The sequence below is a fragment of the Canis lupus genome, chromosome 20 (assembly GCF_011100685.1).
Source record: "Canis lupus familiaris isolate Mischka breed German Shepherd chromosome 20, alternate assembly UU_Cfam_GSD_1.0, whole genome shotgun sequence".
Taxonomy (NCBI): domain Eukaryota; kingdom Metazoa; phylum Chordata; class Mammalia; order Carnivora; family Canidae; genus Canis; species Canis lupus.
Genome location: NC_049241.1, coordinates 32680191 through 32707859, shown reverse-complemented (window position 1 = coordinate 32707859; position 27669 = coordinate 32680191). Strand labels below are relative to the sequence as shown.

At 47.1% G+C, this 27669-nt stretch overlaps 1 protein-coding gene across 1 annotated transcript in view; it reads left to right on the top strand.

The window, feature by feature from the left end:
• Nucleotides 1-27669, top strand: part of FLNB (filamin B) — a 138270-nt gene that overhangs the window by 82667 nt on the left and 27934 nt on the right. The window contains 19 exon segments of the mRNA XM_038566049.1: nt 285-478; nt 1427-1540; nt 2387-2530; nt 2781-2904; nt 3240-3400; nt 4425-4515; nt 4792-4961; nt 9570-9687; nt 12110-12372; nt 13614-14211; nt 14955-15128; nt 15946-16108; nt 16923-17083; nt 19164-19331; nt 20597-20689; nt 21476-21599; nt 22720-22876; nt 23860-24049; nt 25877-26124. Of these exon segments, the coding sequence (XP_038421977.1) occupies nt 285-478; nt 1427-1540; nt 2387-2530; nt 2781-2904; nt 3240-3400; nt 4425-4515; nt 4792-4961; nt 9570-9687; nt 12110-12372; nt 13614-14211; nt 14955-15128; nt 15946-16108; nt 16923-17083; nt 19164-19331; nt 20597-20689; nt 21476-21599; nt 22720-22876; nt 23860-24049; nt 25877-26124 (3455 nt within the window).

Here is a 27669-nt window from a genome sequence, read left to right as displayed (position 1 = left end):
GCCCAGAAGTGGATTTGATGGGGCAAAGGGTGGGCATCGGTTTAAGATTTTGCTTGACCTTCCTTGTTAGATGAAGTTTAAAAAAACAAAACCAAAAAACATAGTAGAAGATCCAACCCTTCCATGTCTAGTAGAGACTCAAGAGGCTTGGTTTTGTGGGAAGGAGACACAAACAGATTTCAAGCTTCTGGCTGATACTTGGCTTTGAGGGTTTGAGCTGCTGGTAACACAAGATAGGTTCTTTCCACCATGCAAATAGGGGTCCCTCTCACCCTGTCCCCCAGGGTTTGCCATTGAAGGCCCTTCCCAGGCAAAGATTGAGTATGACGACCAGAATGATGGGTCATGTGATGTCAAGTACTGGCCCAGGGAGCCCGGCGAATATGCCGTTCACATCATGTGTGATGATGAAGACATCAAGGAGAGCCCATACATGGCCTTCATCCATCCAGCTGCGGGAGACTACAACCCAGATCTGGTGAGTCTGTTTGTCATATTTCTGTGCTCTCTTGCTGGCTCCTGGCCCTCCCTGTGGTACCCAGAGAGTGACCTTAAACAGCGTGTTGAGGGAGAGCAGCGGGGAGCCATGTGGAGTTTGGTCTGAGTTAGAACCCTGGTAGTACCATGTAGAGCTTCTCTAATGCTGGCCAAGTCACGTACCTCTCTGACTCTTGATTCTTTCTCCATAAAAGGGGAATGATAGGGTCTGCTTCCTAGTGTATCTGGGACGATTTGGGGAGCTAACGTGCACAAAGACAGCCCTTAGCTCAGGGCCTGGCCCATGCAGGGGGCTGCAGAAGCCGCTCTTCATAAATGAAAGATATTTTTTTTCTCCCTAGCTCCCTTCTCTTAAATTGGAGCAGTGTTTCTAAGAGCTTCTGTCACACTCTTAGGAGGCTGATAAGCATCGAGTCTGGGGCAGCCTACCTGCTAGAAGGAAGCCTCCACAACCCCACGTGTGCTGCTGTGGCCCACCTGGGCCGCTGTTTATATAGGCTGATGTCATTCTGGGCTGGTTGGTTTCCCTCTTTGGCCAACTGCTTGTCCTTTGCTCTCTGGAAGCTGCTAACTTTTGGAATGTGTGTGGTAAAGGTTCTGAGCCCCCTTAAAGTGGGAATATTGAAAGGACATGGCTAGAGGTCCCTGCCCTGGTTATTGGAAGTTATCTATATCAACTCAGAATAAGGCAAGGAGCCCCAGGTTGGATTGGAGCTTGGTTTTTGAGAGTTTCCTTCCTCGTGGGAGGTTAATGATCCTGTTTTTATTTTTGAGTTGCAACCTACTTGAGCATGATGTTAGGTACTATAAAGTGAGACCCCAAAACAAGTGGTTTTGTTCTCATCTCATTCTCTGGTTACTTGGTCGTTATGTTGGGGTTTCATTGGGGCCTTGCACAGAAAGAATCATTATTGGCCCTTTGCCCCAGGTTCAAGCATATGGGCCAGGTTTGGAGAAATCTGGGTGCATTGTCAACAACCTGGCTGAGTTCACTGTGGATCCTAAGGATGCTGGAAAAGCTCCCTTGAAGATATTTGCTCAGGTAAGTTTCCAGGGGCTAATGATCAGGGGACACATTTCTGTCATTGCAATGACAAGTTGCTCAGTTCATCTGACCCTCAGTTCATTCATCCACATATTGAGAATAATAAGAATATTTATCTCATGGGGTTATGTGAGGATTAAATGGGATTCTAATGTATAAAGCAGGGTGCTTTTCTCATCTTTATGATTTATATTTTTTGGAAACAGGGTTGATTTCAGATTTCCCTGTCCACATCCTTCAGTGTGGCCAAAGCTACCTAGGTAGCTTGGCAGGAGGTTTGTAAATAAGAATCTATTAAAGATGTTTATCTAATTTAATTGAATTTGGCCCAATGATTTAAGTGCAGGAGTTAAAATTAAGAAGTACTTTTTTAAAGATTTATTTATTTATTTTAGAGAGAGAGAGTGTGTGTGTATGTGTGCATGCACGAGAACCTGAGTGAGGGGAGGGGCAGAGGAAGGACAGCATCTCAAGCAGACTCCTGCTGAGCATGGAGCCTGATGCAGTGCGTGGTCTCTAGACCCTGAGATCATGGCCTGAGCTGAAATCAAGAGTTGGACACTTAACTGACTGAACTACCCAGGTGCTCCCAAATTAAGAAGTACTGAGTAGCCATGGCTTTCTTTTGGGGTTGTATGTCTCTTATTAAAAAGAAGTAAATACAGGCAGTATTTTATCACCTATAATGATGGCATGCATTGTGAGAGTGGGGAATAGCATAGTTCTTCTGTGAAGTTTTGTTGGATGAGTGGTGACTTGATTGTATCGGGAAGCTGTGGTGGCCCTGTTTGATGAAGAATGTGTGAGGGCCAGTTTCTTTTCTTAGCCCCTGTTCTTTTGTAGGATGGGGAAGGCCAGCCCATTGACATCCAGATGAAGAGCCGGATGGATGGGACATATGCCTGCTCGTACACCCCGGTTAAGGCCATCAAGCACACCATTGCTGTGGTCTGGGGAGGTGTGAACATCCCACACAGTCCCTACAGGGTAGGTTGTGAAGCATGATCCTGCTGTTATATGAAAAAACTAAGTCTTGTGGCAAGCCTGTGCTCCATGCCTGATGACCAAGGCAGATCCATCCATCCCTGGTCAGCTATGACAGATGGAGTGGTTTGAAAGACAGAGTGCTCTAGATTGCTCCCCAAAACTATTATTTCTAACAATATTAACTAACAATTTTTCACTGGGTCCAGGTGGAGGAAGAGTTGGTTATAACTTTCTCCTATGTTCTCTTCAGGTCAATATCGGGCAGGGTAGCCATCCCCAGAAGGTCAAGGTATTTGGGCCAGGTGTGGAGCGAAGTGGACTGAAGGCAAATGAGCCTACTCATTTCACAGTGGACTGTACTGAGGCTGGGGAAGGTAAGATGGGGCTTCCCCAGCGTGGTGACTGTTGCTCCTTGAGGAGGAACATTCTTTTCCTAACGTTTGAAGGGCAGTGAACTTTGAGCCAGAAAATAGTGCGCCTGAATAGGTCATTGTTCATCTAATGAGCGTCTGTGTCAATTCCTTGGTGATCTTTGCTAATCCTTCATCCCTTCTCCAAAGCCCTGACTTAGCACCATCCCTTTGTCAGGTTTGTTACTGGAAACTTCCCAATTGCTTTTTTGGGGTGTTAGCTGAGCTGAGCTGGAAGTGATTGCATGGGACGTGCTGTTTCTTGTACACTGGTGCGCTCATAAGCTGGTCTGTTCCAGGTGATGTCAGCGTTGGCATTAAATGTGATGCTCGGGTATTAAGTGAGGATGAGGAAGACGTGGACTTTGACATTATTCACAACGCCAACGACACGTTTACGGTCAAATACGTGCCTCCTGCCGCCGGGCGATACACTATCAAAGTTCTCTTTGCATCTCAGGTGTGTTTTTGGGCCTGGGTTCTTTCTGGCCACCTGTGTGCATATTTCCTTTTTATTTTTGTTTTTGTTTTTAGCAGTAGGGCAGTGTCTTGAGAATTCTGCTCAGCAGTTTTCCTTTCTGGTTTCCGAAAACCATGAAGGAAAAACAAGACAAAACAAAACAAAACACTCAGAACTAAAATTTTACCACTTTCTAGCAAAAGTGAGGCAGACTGTATTCAATGGTTATAGCAGGGCTCTGGAAGGAGACTGGTTTGTTAGAGACACTCATCAAGTTTCTGATTGAAACACAATGAGCTTCTAGATGTGTTCTACTTTGACCACTTTGAAGCAATGGCTTTGGCCTTGACCCTTAAACTTTTATAGTAACAGGCGCTTTGACCTTTCAAATTGAGTTCATATTTATGTGTGATAGGTGAGGATAAGTCGAGTGGTACTTAAAACAGGGAACAGTGGGATCCTGGTGATTCAAATTAATCTCACATAAGGATAGGAGTCTCAGGAGAAAGTTCTGTGCCTGACAGTGTTGGTCTTGAATTGATTTCATCCAGTTAACCTGTTTTGCCTTTATTCCAATAATCTGCAACTTTCTTTATGAAGAATTATAATCATTCTATTTCTGATCAGCTCTGAGCTGTACCTGAGGACATATCCTCCCCCCCCCCCCCCCCCCCAATCCTACATGTTCTTGTCATCTTCGGTTTTATTCTTGCTGGGTTTTTTGCATCCTAAGTACTCAACCTTTGGTGTTAAAGGCTCAGAATTTTCAGATGCATTTGTAGGAGACTTTCCTTTAGCTGTGCAGTGAGCAGGTCAAAGCCTGCGATGTTAGAAGTCCAGGCATTTGTTAGTGACCCCCAATGGCCTCTACCTGAGGCTAAAGTACAAAGGCTTGACGTGTGGTGACGGAAGTTTGCCTGCCACCTGCCAGAGTCACAGAGGTCTCCTCCTTCGTGTCATTAGAAGGCTAAACTCTGGCAGATGCTTCAGGGGCTTTCCTACTGAGACAGTGTCTTCCCTACAGGAAATCCCTGCCAGCCCTTTCAGAGTGAAAGTTGACCCTTCCCATGATGCCAGCAAAGTGAAGGCGGAAGGCCCTGGGCTCAGCAAAGCAGGTAGGATGGCACGCTGGTGAGGCTGTCCTGGGGGACTACTGCAGGCCAGTGGCCATGGACGTGTTTGGTCCAGGGACCTTGAGAGACTTGTCTCTGTCCAAGGCAGGTGGTCTGTGGGGGCCCCGTTCAGCAGGGAGCTGTTGGCAGTGGCTGAGGACCAGCCCCTGTCACTGACTGCCTTGGTAGAGCTGGTGCTGATGAACCCGTCTGACTGGTTGTAAAAGTGAAACCGCTCCAGCTAGGCCTGTCTCCTCACTTCACGGTATATCTTTCCAGGTGTGGAAAATGGGAAACCGACCCACTTCACGGTCTATACCAAAGGAGCCGGAAAAGCCCCACTGAACGTGCAGTTCAGCAGCCCCGTTCCTGGAGACGCCGTGAGGGATTTGGACATTATCGACAATTATGACTACTCCCACACCGTTAAATACACACCCACCCAGCAGGTAGGGTCCTTCCCATTCCCCTGTCCTCTGCCTCCCCGTCACCCAGGCCCCTTCCCCCTCAGTGCCGCGCTGGGCCCTTTGGACATCAAGGCTGTGATCTGCGCTCTGTTGAAGTGCTCCTCTGCAGGTGGCGGCTCTCCATGCCTGTCCTCCTGAGCCTCCCAGGAGGTGGTTGGTCCTGTGAGGAGAGCCTGAAGGTTTCCCTAAGAACAAGCAGGAAGCTACCCCCTCTCTCCGTGTCCCCATCTCCTACCTCCATTTTGGGTTTTAGCAGAAACAGTGAGCTCTTGAAATTCGGGGCCTGGTATCTACCTCTTATTCCACACACAAGCCCTTCCTTGCCATCTGGCCTTTGTTTAGTCTTTGCTGAATTCCTCATGGGGAGGAGCGGCAATACCAACACCTTTATATTCCCCTGCTGGCCCTTTTACAAGGTGGTGTTGTGGGTCTCCCTCAAAGAGCCAGTCAGCCTTTAGTCCCCCTGAAATACTATCTAGGGCCCCAGAATATCCCCTTGTACAAAATTCAGGAACACAGACAGGATCCTATGATCCAGGCCACTTTGCTTTGATTGTTTTAAGCAAGAAGCACCTAAACTGCTGCTCTGTATGAATTCATGTTAATTTGTTCAAAATTGGGTTTTGCTTCATGGCCACACCTTTGGGGTCTGAGGAACAGATAACCCAGAAGAAAAGCCTGGTTTTTACTATTTTTCTGTGTAGTGTTCTACACAGCCATTGCAAACCACTCGGGTTTCTTCTTTCCTGAGGAAAACAGTCTCCCTTGTGTGAGGTACCCTCTGTGGGAGGACAGGGGTGATGTGTTCTGTAGAAACAACACCCGAGAAGCATTGCTCTCTCCTGGCAGTCAGTGAGGAGCTGCCCAGAGTCTAGTGGGAAGGAATGAGAAGTACGGTGAGGATGAGGGGGTGGTGTAGGAGGGGGTGGTGTAGGTATCCCCTCGTTAGGGGGCTACATATCCTCGGAGATGGAATCTTTACTGTGAGAACATCTGTGGCAGTGGGAGGGGTTCTCCAGGGTGAATTCTTGTGTACTGTAGTACAGATGTGGCCTCTTACATCCAGATGTGCTTCTTCCTATGGTTTTGTTCTTTGTTTTTACCTTCATGAGGGGTTCATTGCTAGCAGTGGTAATAATACTTTTGTAGGTAAAATACTCTTCCCATCCAGGCTGCTCAATGCTGAATGGGTAATTCTTTTCCTCCTCATGGTGAGGGCCAGAGGGAGACTCACCACTGGGAGCATGAGCCTGACATCATCCTTGTTGCCTGTTCTCTACATTCCTTAGGAGAAGGTACCAGAAAGCACAGCCATGCACACTGGTCAAGGTCATAAGGTCTTATTAGACTCTACTAAAAACATTTTGAGACTCTTGCTTTATCCTTTATCTATCAGCTTTTTGGGGTTTTGGCTGAGCCATTAGAAAGGAAGTTGCACACATTAAGACAGAGTCAGGTTTTAGCCTGTACTCCCAGAAAGGGCTTCAGAACCTCTTGCCCTGGATGCACCAGCTGCCAGTTGGGGCAGAGGTAGAGGCTAAAGTGGGAGGCTTCTTAGTTCAAAGTCATCCCAAGGTCAAGTTCATCCATTTCTTTGATAATAGCAGGTTTGTTGGCAGGCTCTATGGCTACTTGGGGCTTTGTTCAGATGCTGCCTGTCATATGTCCAAGGAGCCCGGCAGAGTCTCGGTGTTAGTCACTGCCTCCAGTGTGGATGGCTCACATGATGCCTCTCTGATCTTGTTTGGAGTTTAGAGCAAAGTTTATGGTTTCATTTTTGGGGCAACTTGCAGTTCTGTATATTTCTCTATGGCAAATAAAACAAATTGAATTTCTTCTCTTTGATTGTGAGTTCCCTGACAATGGGACATCATGTCCTGTATATATGTCATATATATTTTTCCATCCCCAGTGTTGAGAACAGGGTTCTTTGCTTGAATTGACAGCTTAAAGGGGGAAATACACAAAGTTGAGGCTCTACTCTCAAGCAGAGACCACTCAGGAACTTTGTAGGGAGAGTGGGGCCAACACACTCTTTGATCTGTCTTTTCTGAAGAGCAGCATACAGCTCAGGATTGGTTGAACTAGCTTGTCTTCTGAGCTGTGCCCTTGGATATGGTTAAGAGGTCAGCCCAGAAGGCTGTGCCCAACATGGCTGATGCCCACAGGTGTACCTTCTCATGGTTATTCCCTTTGGGGAATAACAGGCTGGAACTTTCCAGAAATGTAGTTGTTTGGTGTGTGTGTGTGGAGAGACAGCGGTGGGTCTTGGCCCAGGTGAGCATGTCGCCCTCAGAATACAGGCTGTGCTGCGTGAGGATCTGGAGCCCTGCCTAATTGCTGACTCTTCACTCCCTGGCACCTGCCGGGTGCTGCTGTCCCCTGCAGGGTCTCTGAGTGACAGCTTGCAGATGCCCACCTACCTGTAGTGGGCCAGTCGCAGTCTTATTGCAGGACAGTGGTCAGAGTTCTTTTTGCTTTGGTGGCAGTACAGTAGAGTGTCACTTGTTGGGTTGGGGCTTCAGGATCCTACCAGAGGTTGGACAACGGCTTGATTTTTATGGAAGGAAGATCACACAATGCCATATTCTCCCGAGGATTTTGCCTTCTATGCTTTTGGTTGTCTGTGCCCTCAGGGGACTTCCAGTTTCTCAAGCCCATGTTCCTTCATGTAGAGTGAGCTCTTTGAGAAGCTGGTGGCAACAGCTCCATGACCCACCAGGTCAGAAGCCACTGGAAGTTGAAACCCCCACATACTTTCTGGAAGTTCCTTGAGGAGACCCTGTAGCTTCACTGAGCCTCCCTGCCTGTCCTGGAGGTCTCTGAGGAAGGGGCTGTGAGTAGCTCACTTGATCCAGTCCTTACCTGAGCTCTAGGGTCAGAGTCTTACATTCGTGTGCTGCTCAGGGTAGGATTAAGGTCTCAGAGGCACAGAGGGGAAAGAATAAAACTGTTCTGCCGTCAGCAAGGTCTTTGTGAAACGCACCAGTGGTCATTGCTCAGACATTCCTCATGTCACCACCCTCCAGGGAAAAGCACAGTCCGTTCCTTAGCTGGGCTTCAGAGGAGACCTTAAAATGCTACAAGCCATTGCAGGTGTAAGTCTCCTAAGATTTCTTCCTCCCCCCTGTTAGGTTATTTGAGGTAGAGTTAATTTCCTATCTGAGGTTTTTTTTTTTTATGACTGGTAATGAGAACACTTGTTCTTTTATGAGATGCGTAGGCTTAACTGAAGGGATTTTTCCCTCTCCTGTGGCACTCCAGAGATGCAATCAGAAGACTGAGAAGGGCTGGTGGAGAAGCTTTTTCCATGATAGCTGTGAGGCCTATCCCTCAAGGAGTTAGGGGCTTGTGGGCAAATTGAACCTTGGGAAGAGCTAGCATGATGGGAGTGCCATGGCGGCTGAAGTCACAAGTCACCCCCTGACGTCCTTATTACAAAGAGAAGACCATTCCTGTCCCCGGCTGGCTCTCAACTCTGTAGGATCTGACCTGTGTACCTTCTATCATGAAATATTACACCCTTGAGGCAGGGGGCCAGTTGGTTTGTGCTCATTGCCAATAAATCCTGGAGAATCAATCCTCCCTCCTTCATTGATGCAACCAAATTTTTTCTTGGCTTTCTCCCCCTTTTTTATTATTGAAAGCAATGTGAGAAAATATATAAGAGCCAAAAGCTACACCCTTTTAACACTTGATTACTGACAGCTTTCAGCAGAGCCTGAATTCTGGTGAGCCCCCCAGATTCTTGAGGGGGCATAGTCTCTCCCTCCACATCCCCTTACATTATGCCTGGGGTGTTTGAGGTGAGGGAGATCCTAATCTACTGAGACAGGCCTGGGCTTTCATGGAGCCTTGGTTTGGCAGGGGGTGGGGAGGCCAGCAGTGAGTGGGCCAGGACTGGCTGGAGGAGAGCAGCCGTGGCACATACTGCACTCCTGTGCCCCCTAGGTAGCTAACAAGGGATCTGCCAAGCCTGTGGACATGATTCCCTTCACACTTGCAACTTTTCTTTCCTTGACATAGATGTGGGAGTTTAGAGACTGCTCTAGTGTGCAAATCCCTTTCAGTCTAGTGGCCTGAAATTGATTTCCAAGACGTAGAGAAAGCTGGTTTTGTTTAGTTAGAGGCTCCCATACCCAGCAGCTCTACCCATGGCTGGGGTCAGCTGTGGCTGCGTAGGAGGTAGTGGGGCAGAGCAGCTGGGACACCGATCTGGGTGCCATGGGTATGAACTCTCAGACTTACCAGGCATGTGATGTGGGGCAAGTGACTACTTCCCTGAGCTATAGTTTCCTTTACTGGAAAAATGGGGACATCGATAGGAACCACTGTTTGGAGATTGAGTCCAGACAGTGCTTAAAAGCACTGAGTATGTGTGCTTATTGTTATTTGTTGCTCTGATTTTATCTGACTTCTCAGTAGTTTTTGCCATGGGGCCAGAAGCTTAGAGAAATATGTTTGTGGTGTTCTAAATCCGTGGAGGCAAGTGCCCTGTGTCTCTGGAGGAATGAAAGATCTGGAAGGCAGGTTTAAACAACACATTAGATGTTGGTGCCCAAAGGTGCACTCTGTTTCCTCTCGTTCCAGGGCAGCATGCAGGTTCTGGTTACGTATGGTGGCGACCCCATCCCTAAAAGCCCTTTCACTGTGGGCGTGGCTGCTCCGCTGGATCTGAGCAAGATAAAAATTAATGGGCTGGAAAACAGTAAGTGTGTGGATGGAGGGGAGACAGGTCACCGAAGACCACCAACCAGGGCTGCCAGTTAGATTCCCTTCAAAAGACAGTTTGCAGAGAAGCAAATTGTGCCTTAAGAGACTTTGAAGTGGGACAGATGTGGGTGAGAACTGGGGCCATGCACTGGGTAGCTCTGTGACCCTACCTGTGCTTAACCTCACCAAGCCTCGGTCTCCTCATTTTTACTGTGGAGGAGGGGTGGTCAAGAACACTTAACATTCACAGGAATATTTTGAAAGTTAAATGAGCTCATAATTCAGGGGCTGGCACATAGCCCTTGGTAACTGCCGGCATCGCGGTGGGACGTTTTTATTACAAAGAGAAGTTGGGACACATTGCCTTCTGGTGACTTTCTACTGTGTTTAGCTGTCCTTGGCCACGGAATTCATATGCGGGTGGACACTCAAGCATAAAAGCCAACTCTCTGGCACTCAGAAACCACAACCCCCACCCCACCCCAATATTCCTTTGGCTTGGTAGGTATCTTATTAGTATTAGCTCATTTCATTATTTTAAAATGTTTTAATTTGTTTTATTAGGGAAAATTCCAAACATACAAAAGGAAAGACAGTCGTGTAATATGAACACTGAAGTATTTACCACTTGGCTTCAAAAGTTCACCACATGATCATAAAATTCTTTTTTTATGCAAGTAATGCATAAATCCATTTTTCACCCAAAAAAAGTCACAGTTGAGAGTAAACTCTAGTCTAACCATCACCTCTTACTCTTCCTAGGGTTAACCAAAGTGAGCCGTTCAGTTTCTGTTCTTCCAGACCTTCTCTCTACATGTATACGTGCATATATGCCAGCAGAAAACATTTGGCAATGTTCATTTTGCATTAAAGTTATCCTGCTCTATGCATATGTCTTCAGCCTGCCTTTTGACATCAGCAGTGCATCTTGGAGAACATTCACATCTGTGTCCCCTTGTTGGCATGAGCTGCCATGTGGCCGTAGCCTGACCACACCACAATGGCACACATTCACCTGATTGCCTGGTCACGTGGGGCTCAGCGCACCCCCCCCGCCCCCCCGCCCCGGGCAGGCCTATTTGGTCTTGGTGGACCATGGTTGAGCACATTCACTGACCTGTGACTCAAAAGCATGATTTGTGAAGAAGGCCACCTCCGAGCTCTGAGCTCTCTGAAGCAAGAGCCAGATGCCAGCTTTGTCACTGGAGGGCTGAGCATATGAAAGTCATTATTCCAAGCCTTTCATATATCTCTTCATTGCTGCTTTCTATAAGATAGCTAGGGCTTCAATTCCAGACCAGGAAGGTGCCATGCAGATTAGGGCAAGCCTTTGGGCCATGGCGCTCTACGGCCTCCTTGCTTGTGATTAGGCAGTGCATATCTTGGGAGGCCCCCTGCTACCCTAGAGTCAGGATTTCCTTGGCTTGTAGGTGGGGGCCCTATGCTCTCAGTGCTTTCATTTTGGTTCAAAGTCCTTTCCCCCATTCTTTTTTTAAAACTTTATTTATTTATTTGAGAGAGAGCAAGAGCACAAGCAGGAAGAGTGGCAGAGGGAGAGGGAAAAGCAAGTTCCCCATTGAGCAGGAAGCCCCACATGGGGCTCGATCCCAGGACCCCCAGATCACAATCCAAGCCGAAGGCAGCTGCTTAATGGACTGAGCCAGCCAGGTGCCCTAGTCCTTTCCCCCTTTTTGGCAAGTATAACACATGAGTTTTCCATGGCCCTGCTTTGCAGAGACCTTTCAAATACCAGCACAGCCCAGAGAGTCCGTTTTTCAGACTCTCTTTGGTGCCCCTGCATTGGCCAGCTTGGTGACTTTTGCTTTGTTGGCTATGGGATTAAATTTGCTGCCAAGGATTATTAAATAAAACATTGGCTTATGGGGATGTTTTGATACAAAGTCAACACCAAAAGTAAGTAAAAGGAGAGAGAATGGTGTCAGATTATAAGTTGGCAGAGCAGAATGTGGGGTCAAGTAAATTTACGTGTGAGTCCCACCTTTGTGGTCTGCTGCATATGGCACCCTGCACACATTCCTTACCCTCTGAGCCTCAGTTTGTTAAAGCCATTGGTAACTAATAATACCCTAGAGGGTTGTGGTAAAAATGAAAGGAGATGATGTGCTGTCCTGAGCCTGGGGATAAAGTGCAGGCAGTAAGTAACCAATCATTATTGTATCCGTACGTGTCAGCTATCGTTGTCATCTGTATCATTATTAGCGAGTAGCTGTACTGGTCGTTATCCAGGTAAATGCTGATTATCCCAACTTGGTCTTTCTTCTTGTCCTTGGTACCCTTGCTTGTTGGACATGCCAAGATAAGGCCTCATGTCCAGGGAACCATCACTGTTCTGCTTTCAGCCGTTTTTGCTGCTGCAAAGGGTCAGCTCATCACTAGGGTGTATTCCTCTCTTCCAGGAGTTGAAGTAGGGCAGGGGCAGGAGTTTGCCATCGACACCAAGGGGGCAGGCGGCCAGGGAAAGCTGGATGTGACGATCTCGAGCCCCTCAAGGAAGATTGTGCCATGTCTGGTGGCACCCGTGGCAGGCCGGGAGAGCAGCACGGCCAAGTTCATCCCTCGGGAGGAAGGACTATACGCTGTAGATGTCACCTACGACGGACACCCTGTGCCTGGAAGCCCCTACACAGTGGAGGCCTCACTGCCACCGGATCCCACCAAGGTCAGCTTTGGTTTCTGTACCAGGACTTTGTCTCCTGTTGTCCAATATACCACTGTAGTCCTTCACTGATCCTGCGTGACAGTGGTCTTTGGAAAGTTATTTTCCAAGGAAAGTCCATTCTTAACAGCTGCACTTTATCCCCAGCTGACAGTAGTTTTCTGTTCTACATCTCAGCCTGAGGATTCCTTGGGCAGCTGGGTGTACTCCCCACTGCTCCTCCTCTTGCTCGCTGGTGGTGAGGCTTTGGTGAGGTACTCCTCATCCCTAAGTCCTGTTCCTCCCATTTGTTAGCATGATAGCAGCACTTGCTTCACAATGAGCCTGTGAGGGCAAAGTGAGAGCCCAGTGGCCGGCATGACAGGTGAGCTCACCCTGCAGAAATTATTTAACTCAATAGAAAAATAGATTAGGCTCATTATCATTTCTTCCTAGTAGCCCGGAATCCAGGGCTTTAGAGTATTTTCAGTGGTCTCAATAGCATGAGTCCTATAAAACTCTCTTATTTGTTGAATCAGAGATGAAAGCCCTGGCCCCACCCGCTTAGAAAAGTAGTTTAGTCTGTTTGGTTTTAAATTTTTGTATTAGACTATAGTGTTTGGAGTTTTAGGTTTTTAGAAAATTGAGAGGCAGGTACAGAGATTTCCCTCCTACCTGCTGTGCCTGCACGTGCTCAACCTCCCCCAGCAGAGGAGTACATGTATTACTATGGATGAACCTGCCTTGACATCCTGTTCACCCCAGATACAGAGTTTACAGGAGGGTTCACCCTGGGTGCTATGCATCCTGCAGGTTTAGACAAATGTATAATGACACATATCCACCACTCCAGTGTCATGTTTTATTATATGGAATTTGTTGAGAGGTGTAGCTGTCAAAGCAACAGAAAGGTCCATAAAACCATCCTATAAACGTTCAGACCCGCGTGTGTTTGTTAGACCAGACGTTAGGTCTCCACCTGCGGCCCTGTGGTTCAGAAATGCTGGGTGCAGCAGGAGGGGAAGTCATGCCCCGTGCTTCGGAGGGCTACGCCTCTGGGCTGTGGCTTTCAGGCGTTGTCTCCCTCTCATAGCTGTTCACAGCCTGGATGGCACTATGGCTCTCTGTGGTCTGTCTGACTCAGAGACCCCAGGGAGGAGGGCCACTCAACTAAGATGCAGCTCAGTGCTGATTGCAGGCTTAGGGGTTAAGCAGTGCTGGCTAAGCATCAGGCAGACTTTGACTTTTATTCTCTGTTCAAATAGGTGAAGGCCCATGGTCCTGGCCTTGAAGGTGGTCTCGTGGGCAAGCCTGCCGAGTTCACTATCGACACCAAAGGAGCAGGCACTGGAGGTTTGGGCCTCACCGTGGAAGGTCCATGTGAGGCCAAAATTGAATGTTCTGACAATGGTGATGGCACCTGCTCCGTCTCTTACCTGCCCACAAAGCCTGGGGAATACTTCGTCAACATTCTCTTTGAAGAAGTCCACATACCTGGTTCTCCCTTCAAAGCTGACATTGAAATGCCTTTTGACCCCTCTAAAGTCGTGGCTTCAGGACCAGGTCTCCAGCATGGGAAAGTGGGTGAAGCTGGGCTGCTGAGTGTTGACTGTTCAGAAGCAGGGCCCGGGGCCCTGGGCCTGGAAGCCGTCTCAGACTCGGGAACGAAAGCTGAAGTCTGTATTGAAAACAACAAAGACGGTACCTACGCGGTGACCTATGTGCCCCTGACAGCCGGCATGTACACGCTGACCATGAAGTATGGTGGCGAGCTCGTGCCCCACTTCCCTGCCAGGGTCAAGGTGGAGCCCGCCGTGGACACCAGCAGGGTCAAAGTCTTTGGGCCAGGCATAGAAGGAAAAGGTGGGTTTCATAAAAAAAGAGGGAGACTGCAAAATAACTTGGGACTTAGGGGTCACCAGAAATGCAGAGCAGAGCTGCAAACTAATATGCCCACTGGGGCCAGGTGGGGTATAAGAAAACACTCACCTGTGGTTTCTACAGCAGGAAGAGATGGACCACAGCAAAGGGGTGAGCATGTGGCATTTCTGCTGCCCGCCCCTCACTTTGTTTCTCTAGGGGGCATGGGGCTTATCACTGCCAGCAGATTTTCCTATTTCTCTGGCAAAGCCAGAAATCTTGTTTTTTTATGTGGAAATTCAAGATCTTTCATTTTTTGGCACTTAACTGACAAGGTTTAAAATGTGATACTAATACCATACTTGCTATAGAGCAAATCTGTCTTTTCAACTGTCGTAGCACTAACCCCACCTTTGTCCAAAAAGTATGCAAGGAGTTCACCCAAGATACAGAGTTTACAGGAGGGTTCACCCTGGGTGCTATGCATCCTACATCCTACAGGTGGAAAGGGCTGGGAGGAGGAGCTTCGACAGGCTACCTGGGAAGAAGGAGCTTTTACAGGGTGGTGGTGGTGGGTGGGGGGAGGTGGTCATTAATACTCTTGATTTGGAGAGTCAGAGAAAACAGTTGTCTATTGTCATTGAAATTAGACATAATATACCTAAAGTGCCAAGAACCCTAGTTCTTGGATTTGGTCCAAGGTCCTGGGTGTTGGTGATGTTCTTATCTGTGTGATTGCTCTGCAGATGTGTTTCGCGAAGCCACCACCGACTTCACAGTTGATTCACGGCCCCTGACACAAGTTGGGGGTGACCACATCAAGGCCCACATTGCCAACCCCTCAGGGGCCTCTACCGAGTGCTTTGTCACGGACAATGCTGATGGGACCTACCAGGTGGAGTACACACCCTTTGAGAAAGGTGAGATGACTTCTGCTTGGACACGACTGTCATTCAGAGCCATGCTGGGCCATTTCCTTTGGTGACTGGTACTGACTCCTACCCCGTGTTGTCTGGCCTGTCTCAGCAGAGGCATGGACAAAGTGACAGGGACACGTAGAAACCTTCTTCCCCAACAGAGCCAGTGCTTGCTCAGTGCCCGACATGTTGGGCCTGCTGTGTGACAGTTGGGCCAGGTTTAGTCTCAGGCTCCTCGAGCAGCTTGATGTCATGGCATATTGCCCATTTGTATAATTTTTTTTGCATAATCTCTTTCCTGAATATTAGAAATTTTTGAAATGTTTGATAAATCAGGAAAGGATAAAGAAAAAAATGAAAGTACCATATATTCTCATTACCTGAATATATAATTCCTATAAATATTCTGGTATAGATACTTTCAATCTTTTTATGTAGATGCATGTATATTCTATTTCATGGATTTCCCTTTGTCTCTTGGCTAACGACCAGATGGAGTTTTTCCAAATCAGGATAGTACATTTAAGATGACTAACTTGAATACAGACTTAGTGATATTTGCTTAAGGGAGAGGCCTGGTGTGTATGGGTACTGGGGAGGGAGGGTTATGTGGCTGCCAAGTGAACAGGAAGCATAAATAAATAGCTATATTTTTTTAAAAAATCAGATCAAACCGATACCTTTCTCTAACCTGCTTGTTTCAAATAATGTGGGGTAGCAGGTAGATGAGGAATGCTAGATGAAACTCTACAGTAGAGTGTTATTTCCCAGAAATAGATGACTCCTGTGCAATTATGTTTCTGTTTGTCGTTTTGAACAGGTCTCCATGTAGTGGAGGTGACATACGATGATGTGCCCATCCCAAATAGTCCCTTCAAAGTGGCTGTAACCGAAGGCTGCCAGCCATCTCGAGTCCAGGCTCAAGGACCAGGATTGAAAGAGGCCTTTACCAACAAACCCAATGTCTTTACTGTTGTTACCAGGTGAGGAAGGTCCTGGGATCTATGTGTTGACTCTCTAAAAGGAGTAGCCTTAGGTAGTTTAACTGCTCGGAAGGAGTTGTATGGGTATATTCTGCATAGGTGTTATGGTCTCCCAACTTTTGAGAGGCTTTTTTTTTTTTTTTTTTCATGGCATATAAGGCATGTTCTTTTTTTTTTTTTAAGATTTTATTTATTTATTCATGATAGACATAGAGAGAGAAGGGGGACAGAGACACAGGCAGAGGGAGAAGCAAGCTCCATGCCAGGAGCCTGACGCGGGACTTGATCCCGGGACTCCAGGATTACGCCCTGGGCCAAAGACAGGCGCTAAACCGTTGAGCCACCCAGGGATCCCCAGGCATGTTCTTTTGTCAAGCCTTATGCTATACAGAAAGGCCAGTATACCTCAAAAAGTACCAGAAAGCCCTCACTTAAAGTCTTAAAATTGCTGAGTAAACCAGAACTAGATGGAAACTCCTTAACGTGATAATGTAGAAACATATAGCCAATTTCATAGTTAAGTATTAGAAGCATTCCTTCTAAAATTCATCACATGTCACATACCTGATTGTACTGGTAGTCTTAGCCAATACAATTAGATAGGAAAAAAAAAATGAAGGATAAGCATCGGAGGAGGGGTCAGAGCTGCCTTTATATTACACCGTTGAGGAATTTTCTGTGCGGAAGTGTCACAGTAGTTGAGCCAGGTTGGCTAAATGGGATTGCATATGGAGGGATTTTAAAATAATTTTGGCAATAAACAGACCAGCATGAACCACTAGAACTACTTTGCTTTCTTTTCCACACTTTCCAGAGGGGCAGGAATTGGTGGGCTTGGCATAACTGTTGAGGGACCTTCAGAGTCAAAGATCAACTGCAGAGACAACAAAGATGGAAGCTGTAGTGCTGAGTACATCCCCTTTGCTCCAGGGGATTACGATGTTAACATTACATACGGAGGAGCCCACATCCCTGGTAAGCTATCCCTCAGAAAGGTACCCAAAGAATAATTGATGTGGCATGAAAGCAGGTTTTGTTTTGCTTATCTTTGAATGGGAAAAAGAGTCTAATATTTGCAGTAGCTGCAAAGGGAGAATTTTCCTTATGGCTGTGTCTCCATGAATATCCCAACTCCCAATAGGACCAGTAACCTGGCGAAATGTGTTGGCTTGGCATTTTGACTGGAAGTGGTTGTTCACGTGTTGGAGGACCTCATGAGGTGTTGCTATGAAACATTCAACAACCTTCTGGCTTCTTATTTGCTTTCATGGAATTCTTGTTGGTTAAGCATTAGCCCAGTGTTTACTGGCCTGGTATAAACCCCTAGTGGGGTTATTTTTGATGGGATATGCTGTCTTGCCCGCTGTGGCATATTGGATTCCTCTGGTGGGCCAGCTGTGGTTGGTTGGTGGTGGCTTTTGGGTCAACTAGATCACGTGGGATAAGCACATCAGGAAGAAAAGCTGCCGTGATTGGTTTTAGATGTCTGCCTGGGGAATGCTTGGTATCTGCCACCTAAAGTTCTAAAGTTCTCCTATTACTTCTTGGCTGCTCTCATGCTAAGTTCAGACACCTTCCAGGGGAAGCTCTGACTTGGAGATTAGCCTCAGAGGTAGTCTATTGTCATCAGCTGCTGACACTGAAATTCTCAACTGTTTTTCTGTGAAATGAAGGTCCCTTTTATTCCCCTAAACCCCCGCCTGGAAGGTGATGTTTGTCTTTGCCAGGGTCAGCCATTTATTTCAGTTAGCTGAAAAATTTGATGCCATTGAAACCCAGCTATTGTTAAAAAGGCAAGACCTCTACTCTTTTGTGATCTCTTGATCTACCACTCTATTTTACAATAGATTTTGAGGCAGGCCAAGCAGGGACATCTGAGTTTGTGTGGCAGTTACAAGTTATTAATTTTGCCAGCCTTCTTGGAGAGCACAAAGACTCCTCACATAGCAAGAGGCGCATGTCACCCCTTGGTGATGGACTTGGTAGCCTGAGGAGGCATGATGTCAGGGACACTGGGGCTCCTATTTCTGGCTCACCTCTGGGGGGTTCTTACTTGGTCCATGTTGGTGGGGGAATCCCATGAGGATCTCTGGCCCAGCCCTAGTTTTTCTGTTTAGTACTTCTCTTGCAAATCCTGATCACACAACATTTTCTGTTTCCTTGCTCTTTTTTTTTTTTTTTTTAATGATATTTATTTCGGAGAGAGAGAGCAAGAGAGCACACACACAAAGGGAGAAGCAGACTCCCTGCTGAGCAGGGAGTCCAGTGCAGGGCTCAGTCCCAGGACCCCAAGACCATGACCTGAGCCGAAGGCATACACTTAACTGACTGAGCCAGCCAGGCACTCCTGTTTCCTTGGTCTTTAAAACCAATACCTTCAAAGAGTAGGAGGCCCCCAGTGTCCCTTTGGGGTCAGCCGTGCAGGAGGAGGACCACAGCTGACAGGGAGAAAGAGCAAGGCTTCACCCAATGGCCAGGGAACCAAGCAGGCCATTCGTGGCAGGAAGCTGTGGGCTGTGTTGTAAGGCAAGGATTCCAGGAAGCCCTCAGGAGCTGTTTGGGGAGAGGATATAAGATGTGGGCCACAAGGCCCCAGCCACCTCTGCAGCAGTCTGCACTCCTTCCTTCCACCACTCAGCGTCCTCCTTCCACTTCATTGACAGCCTGCCTTCTCCCTCACCTCCAGGGCTCTGCATGTGCCTATCACTGTGCTCAAAACCCCCTCCATCTGTTTCCTGGGTGCTATCTGCTCTCTCTCATCTCAACTTAGATATCACTGGAAAGCTTCCTCTGGCCTCCTGAAGACCAGATTTGTTGCCTCTTAAGTGCTCCACCAATGTTTATACATGCCTCCAACATCTGTTTCGTGTGATGTTCTACTTCTAGTTTTCCTCGCCCTTCTCCCGCATTGTGGGTTCCGGCGGGGGGGGAGGCATTAACCACTCTGGGCCCAGCACATGGCTTGATGCCTGTGGAGGATGCCCATGGGTGCACACAAGGCAGGCCTCCTGGCACTACGTGAGCTGTGCTTAGAACCCTGGGACCTCTTTTCCAGGCAGTCCCTTCAGAGTTCCTGTGAAGGATGTGGTGGACCCTAGCAAGGTCAAGATCGCTGGCCCTGGGCTGGGCTCCGGTGTCCGAGCCCACATCTTACAGTCCTTCACGGTGGACAGCAGCAAGGCTGGCCTGGCCCCACTGGAAGTGAGGGTCCTGGGCCCCCGAGGTGAGTATACATCCTGCCTTCCTGCCAGAAGCTCTGCCCCAGTGGGGGGCAACTGTGACCCAGCGCAGGCACTTTATTTTTGAGTTTGGTCATGAACTGCAAATTTCTTAAGTTACTTTATTGCTCCATATCCTACCTAAACAGGAGAGGCTCCTGCTTTTATTTATTGATTTTTAAAACTTTTACTTCTATATTTTGAGAGAGAGAAAGAGTAGGGGGAGCCGCAGAGGCAGAGGGAGAGACGAATCTTGATCAGTCTGCCTGCTGAGAACGGAACCTGATGCAGGGCTTGATCTCACAACCCTGAGATCATGACCTGAGCCGAAATCAAGAGTTGGATGCTTAACCAACAGAGCTACCTAGGCTTAGCCCCGAAGCTCCTGCTTTTAAAAGCAGGCAGACCTCTTATTTCTCTAGTGGTCTTTCCATTTAATAACATGTCTCTCAATGTCTTTGTAAATTTTCATTTTTCTTAAGCAGTGAGATGAAGCCAGTAGGATTTGGGCTCTCACATGTATGTTTCTGCATTTGTGCAGTGACTGGGTTTGGCCTAGAATTTGGGTGCGCAGTAGGTTCGGAAGTAATGCGAACTTTTTTTTGAGATGCCTTATAGCACCTTGTTCCACATTGGTGCCCATGTGAAACACACCCCAAATTTCTAGAAATGACAGCTACGCAGCCCATGGGACGCATGCCTTTGTCATTGTCCCAACTTCCTTGAGGGAGAGGATCTCTTAGGGAAATGGCCTTTGTTGACAATTTGGCCTGCCTTGTTGGCAGCCTGGAACTGGGGTTTGGTATGACCAGCAGGCCATTTTGGGACAGAGCCCTGAAGTGCATTGAAATTTACCTTATTTGGTAGGCCATCACATTTCCTCTTCCGGTATTTAAAATGTGCCATTCTCTCCCTAATTTCTTAAATTATCTGGATTTTTCCCTAGTGATGTGTTAGCTTTACAGAAGTGGCAAACGAGGGTTTCCTTCTTTGAAGAGGAACTTTCTACTTAATGGGGTTCAGCAGGAGGTTATGCCCTTTGAAGCTCAGGGCAGATGTGGTTTGAGGGAAATGAGGTCATGGGGCTGGAATCTGATTCTGCATAGTTACTGAGCTTTAAGACCTGTGTGTGTGTGTGTGTGTGTGTGTGTGTGTGTGTGTGAGAGAGAGAGTGTGTGTGTGTGTATGAGAGAGGGGGAGGCTTTACTTAGATATCTATCTCTATTATATTATTATGGAAGCCTCAGAAGTAACAGCCTTTTAATTTTAGCTGATGAGATGGATTCCCAGTCATGGCGCAGCCCCTTGAAAGCCATTTCAGAGTTCTTTAAAGGTGACCCGAAGGGTGACTTTACGGAGACAGGTTTGCATATTCCTATTGGCTGCTGCTCTAATATATGTGATCTGAATGCCTCTTGCTAGTCTTACCCCTAAAATTGCCTTATTCTTGCCTCATCTGCTTTGCTTAATGAGTGTGCCATGCTTTGCTTAACCTACCTTGCAATCGACCCATTCTTGATGCTCATGTTCAGAACTGGGATCTGGAATCTACCAACCCAATGCCTGCCTTGATTATGCTTTAACATAGTCTCTAACCATCCCCCGCAGGCATCACTTTGAAGATCCCCTCACCCCATGAGATTGGCATCCTCTCCTGCCCTGCACCTACACCCAGCCTGCTGGCACCATAATGGTCTGTGCTCAAAGGTGACCATAAGTTTGACTGGCCAGCCCATTAGTTAACTTTTGCTGTTCAGAGTTGTGGACTCTTTGGCTGTACCTCAGCTATAGAGTAAAATTGCCACATCCCAAGCATGCCTCACCAGCTTGAAAGGGGATAGCATGCCTACAACACGTGTCTTCGCACAAGCACAGGCAGTCTCCGTAATTATATTCAAGGGCTCAGTGAGTGTACTTTAGCCAACAGAAAGCTAAAGGTGTCTCTTGGGGTCATTTCTGCAACCATGAATTGGGGATCCTGTCTCCTGTGATTTCTTGGGCCTCTGATTATGGCCTGCTTGCCTTTATGTTACTCATAAGTGAAAACCAATAGCTCTTGGGGATGAATGTGATTCTGTTCAAGCTAAGCTGAAGGTGGAGTGAAGGAGAGTCTAAGCAGTTCCTCAAGACCTTTCATTTCTTTTCTCAGGCCTGGTGGAGCCAGTGAACATAGTGGACAATGGGGATGGCACACATACAGTGACCTACACCCCGTCCCAGGAGGGGCCTTACATGGTCTCAGTTAAATATGCTGATGAGGAGATCCCTCGTAGGTAAGCTCCTGACACTTATAGAAGGGGGTCCAAACCAACCTGAAGCCCACCCCTCTGTAAGATTGGCCAGCACTGTCCTGGTGACCACTCATCCATTCATTTATCCATCTGTCCATCTGCCTAACCTAACCATCCACCCATCTATCTACCCATCCATCCACCCATCTGTCATCCACTCACCCACCCACCCATCTGTCTACCCATCCAACCATCTGATCAGCAGGTATCAGCGAGAACCTGCATTCTATGCACAGGTGTTACAACACACTAGCCTTGATATCTGTGGCAAATCCTCTCTTGGTATCCTGTACCCTCCTATTTTGTTCCTTCTGGCCATCTTTAATTTAAAGATGAGCTGAAATTAAGGAGTTGAGAATCTTTGAAGAAACAAGGAATGTGTTAATTCATCAAAGTTCTTTCCAGTGACCTTGCAGGTAGTTCTCTGATTAGAGCAAAGATTTTTTACTTTTTCACTTCTTTACTTGAGGATTTGGTTGACAGTAGTATTCCCAGAGGGTATTGGATAGAAACCTTGTTCCTCATTCAAACGAATATGAAATGTTGCATATGCTCTTCCTCTCTCAGAACAACCTCCAAAGGATTCTTTTTATACCCCTTGGGATGAAAAAATTTTACCCATACCCCCAATATACACATTTTTATATAGAGATACACATATAGCTCTAAGTATGTAGCAGTATGTAATTTATAAATTACATTTATGTATTACTTTGCTAATAGGTAGTTTGCCATCTGAAGCATATTAAAAATAGAAGAAGATGAGATAAAATGATAATTTTATCATTCCAGCATTGTTTCCTAATTCCACTATTCCCTTCCCATTTTGGTGAACATTTTCTTAGCATAACAAAAATGAGTTAACCGTGTCTCCCAAACTGAGTTGGGGATTAGTGTGTATCCCGTGGAATGCACTCACAGAAAGCATATGACGGTCACATGGTTTTAAATTTTTGCTGGATTTAAAGTACATAAGGCACTCGCTGTCTTACCTGCTATAGAAATCCACCCCCCTCAAGCCCAGTCTTTTTGTGTACGGAAGATCAAATGTAGCTGAGATGACGGTGTCCACACTGACTGGGATATGTATGTGTCTTTCAAGTCCCTTTAAGGTCAAGGTTCTTCCCACATATGATGCCAGCAAAGTGACTGCCAGTGGCCCTGGCCTCAGTTCCTATGGTGTGCCTGCCAGCCTGCCTGTGGAATTTGCGATTGATGCCCGAGATGCTGGGGAAGGCCTGCTTGCTGTTCAGATCACGGTAACTTTGAGTTATTTTCTAGAGTCAAACTTGATTAATAAAGACCTTAATTCTGGGCCAAGGATAAAAACAAGATTTTTAATAACCAATTTCTGCCCTGATACAAATGTTTGATGGATTTTGTTCCCATCAGAGAGTCAGTAATTGTGCAAGAACAAATATGCTTGCCTGAGTGAGATGTCTGAAGGTGTGGCTCCAAGGACCATGTTTGAATGAATCTCATGTATTTTGATCTCTAGTATTTGATCTAGTATTCCTCTGCTTTGGTTATAAAATGCTTGAAATGACTCATCAGATTAATTAGGACTAAGGCGCTATGTATATAAGAGTTCCTTCACACAGGGGACAATTCTCTCTTGTTAAAGAAGCTCGGTGGCAAGTCGCTTGGGTGCCATGTGGCTTCTGTCCTGAGGTCTCTTCATGGACCATGAGCTGGTACACATGGCAGGCTGCCAGGAGGAGAAAAGGCAGAAGGGGAAAGGGGGATTTTCAACTCAATCAGCAATCTTGAGCAACTCTGTATGACTTCTGCTTCCCTCTCATTTACTGGAACTTTGTCACAAGTCATATGGCCGTAACCTAGTGGCAGAGTTTGCTAAGAAGTGGAAGCAGTGCACCCAGCCAAGAATTGGCAGCCTTTTTTTTACTATAGAAAAGAGGGACAGTAGATGTGGTGGTGCAAGAGCAGGAATCTCTGCCCACTTGTCTTTCTACCTTTCAGTTGATCCGGAGCTAAATCACTACTTGTTCATGTGACAGTAAAATTCCTAAAAATTGACCATGTCCATATGGTGTTAAAAAGATCCGTGAGCCTCTCCTCTCCCTACACAACCCCCCCAAAAGAAAAGATTGTATTAAACCATTAATTCTATCTCCTCCTGAATAAGACATAAATTAATAAGCAAAATGTGCCTCAGTTTCCCATGAGTGGTTTTTACGTCTTGATGACAACATCCTAAGTAGCATTTCTCTGTGATCCACAGGACCAAGAGGGAAAACCCAAAAGAGCCATTGTCCACGACAATAAAGATGGCACGTATGCCGTCACCTACATCCCTGACAAGACCGGACGCTATATGATTGGGGTCACCTATGGGGGGGACGACATCCCACTGTCTCCCTATCGCATCCGGGCCACACAGACTGGAGATGCTAGCAAGTGCCTGGCCACAGGTGAGTGTGGGTTTTGGAGTCAGAAAGCCAGGGGCTAGCCCTTCTCTGCCACTTAATGGCTGTGTGATTAGGACAAGCTGCTCAACCACTCTGAGCTTCAGTCAGACTTAGATGGAAGATCTTTCTGAGAACTTTTGAATTCAAGAAACTCTTCTCAGGATCAGAGACTGTTTCACAGGGTCATTGCAAAGATTAGATGAGGTCAGGCATAAAAAATGCTTAGCACAGTGCCAGGCACATGGAAGCTATTATTATGTTACTTTTGAAGTGGGTGCGTTTGTTGAGATCTCAGCTGTGGCAGCAGCTCCCATGAGAAGCTGCAAATGTGTGCCTTTCCTTTCATGAGTAAATGGTTTAATTATTCAAGATTTATTCAGGAGCAATTCAGGTCAGCATTAGAGAAACGCATTCAAGGATCTAGGTTTTTCCTTAGCACTCGAGACTATGCCCATGCTCTCAGAATATCTCCAGAAATATTTGAACATCACACTCCTTTTAGCTTCTGAGACACGACTGTCTAAGACAACCACGGACCCTTTTGTTCCTGAGAATAGCTCTTGCTACTCTCATACTATTCCAGCAGATTCCAAAACATGAATCCCCATCTCTGAAATGAAACAGATTTGCATCTCTTTAAATTAAACATAGGTCTACCCTGGATGTGTTCTCTCTCATATCTTATCTTGCTCTAAATGGAGAAAAGCTTTTGGATTTTAGAGTAAGCTATAAACTGCTCAAGATGGTGATTTGGGGCTGAAAAATTGAGAACTTTCGAACCACTGGCCAAACCAATCCACCCTAACCCTAGGTCTATGCTCTGCCAGGAATGATTAGATTGCCTTTACTAGCCTGTAGGAATGATAATATTGGGCAGGGACTTATTCCTTGCACTCTGGACCCTATTCCCTCCCTTGCTGGGGCAGATCCTGAGCAGAATCATCTCTCAGCCAGGGGGCTACTGGAGGCTACGTTTCTCGGTCTGTCATTCAAGGCCTTCCACAGACTGGCCCCAGATTCCCTGCTACTTACCATTCCCAGTAGTGGAATGTGAACAACATGCTCTTAGCATTCCCTGTTGCTTCTACACACTTTCTGCCTTTTTTTTTTTTCTTTTTGCCAATAGGCTTTTAGTTCACTTGTCTGCATTCCCTGCTGTGTGGTTCCCACGTGAAAGGGTGCCACCAGTCAGAGAGAGACTGGTCATGGTTTAGGGACAGGGGTGATAGGTCTCCCCTAGCCAAGAGTACCTGTCCTTCAGAACTCAGTTGCTACCCGTTTTCTCAAAAAGCCCTCTGTCGGTGTGGCAACCGTGGGATACAGACTCCTGGAACTTTATTTATAGAGATGTGCTACAGGACACTCCTGAAGCACGACAGATCATTTTTTCTGTAACTTAGCTCCCCCTCTGTGTGAACACAGCACATCAAGCTGTGTGGTCCTTGGTGCCAGGCCTGCAAAGTCTGTGAGATGAGGAACATCTTGAGAGCAGAGACTGTGTTTGGTTCCCTTTTGTGTGTACCTGGCCCTTAAGAAAATGCCCCGTAGATGTCTGCTTCGGGAAGCTGACTGTCTTCCCCAGACCCCTGAATGCCGGCAAGCCGGGTCCAACGTGTGGTTGACACTCAGAGCTTGTTTAGTGAGTAACGGATGGAACGGTCCCGTGAGCAGCGCCTTCCCCGGGTGATCTGTGGGACAGCCCCTTGTGGCCGCCGTCGAGGGGCGAGCATTGACGACACAGACCACACGAAGGCGTGGTTTGTTCTCGGGCCTCCAGGGCAACTGTCCGCGGCTGGAGCTTCCATTCCCTTCTCCTGAACTTTTCTCCAGGCCCTGGAATCGCTTCCACTGTGAAAACCGGCGAGGAAGTGGGCTTTGTGGTTGATGCCAAGACCGCCGGGAAGGGGAAGGTGACCTGCACGGTTCTGACCCCCGACGGCACCGAGGCCGAGGCCGATGTCATCGAGAATGAGGATGGCACATACGACATCTTCTACACGGCCGCCAAGCCGGGCACCTATGTCATCTACGTGCGCTTTGGCGGAGTTGACATTCCCAATAGCCCCTTCACCGTCATGGTAAGGACGATTCCTTCCCTAGAGCACTCTGGTACGACAGGCAGCGATGATAACAGCTGCCATCTGTTAAATCCTGGCTACAACATCCCCTTCCGCTTTTTTTTTCGTTTTCTTTAAAAAAATTTTTCTTAAGCAGTCATGACCTCGTACAGTCCCAGAGTAAATCTCTTGAAATCCGGAGACCCTTGGCTCTAAGAATTTTTAAGGAATCTTATTAGCCATCGAAGTATCCATCATGTGAAGGATCTTAGGCAAGGTCCTGGCATAAGCCCAGTTCAGAAGGATACACTCTGACCAAAAAAATGTGTATAAGTAAGACACCACAATTTTTCATCCTGCTAGTTCTTCCTCCTTCCTCCTTCCTCATCTCCACGGCCTGGAGGAGAGAGGTTCCTGATGCCGTTATGTCTGGAGACTTGACTCCTACCCCAGGACACAGAGTGCTTCCAGCTCTGTTTTAGAAAAGATTCAGATGTTGTAGAGATGCGGGAAGCAGCATGTCTCTTGAATAGGAACACCTGGAATGAAGGGTTCCAGAGAGGGTGGGACTCCTTCATATTCAACGAGTGACTTTTGGACTCTCCACTGATTATGAAGGTTCTTTAATCAGGAAAAGATTAGAAACCTCATTTGACCCGTAAAACCATTGTCGGCCCTTTTGCAGGTGAGGTATAGGAACAAGGCTCAGAGTCAAGTTCACTGAGCCCAGTGTGCCTGCTCTGGATGGCCACCGACTGCCCCTCACGTGGTGTCCTCTGATGTCACGACAGCTAGCCACGCCTGACCACAAAGTCCTCAGGCCTCAGTGACCTGGCTCCACACACAGCCCACGAAGCCCCTTCTAATGATTTCACTTTATGCAGCAGCAGAGAAGGGACTTGTTCCAAACAGAAGCCCGTGCCTTCCAAACATCTATAATCTGTTGTAGCTTTTTTTCCCCTTTCTGTAGATGTTTGTTTATCTGTAAACATTCTGCCAGAGATCTGGAGCCTTTTTTTTTTTTTTGGTCTCAAGGATGTAAGCACTTGTCAACTTTGACACTGTTCGTGTGGGAGTGTTTTTCTCCTTCAGGGCAGAGAGAAATGCAGCTAGAGAGTTTATATTGTTCTTATTTACAGAGACGGGTCCCAGTTGTAGTTTCAAGAATTTGTTTTAGTCTGTAGTGGGTTTTATCTGGTTGATTAGAATAGCAGCATGGAAGAGCAGCCCCTGGGTAGAGGCCATAGCCTTGCTGGTGCCAAGAGCTAGGGATGGGTTGGGAGGGTCCGAGTGAAAAAGTCAGTGTGAAAAAAATCTTGAGCCATTTTAGCTGCTGCAACAGGGGCTCAAAGTAGGGGCCACCAAACTCATTGGGAATGAATGTCCCCTCAGCTCTGGATTACAAGGATATTTTGTGCAGACACACTGCCCCCTAGCCACTACTGAAGGCAGGAAAGGGGCCTGGGGTGGGGGTAGGTCACCCACAGTACGGGTTTAGGTCTGTATTCTCCCAGAAAGTTCCAGACTTTCTCCAGCCTTACCTAGATGGACTTTCTTTGCATGTGG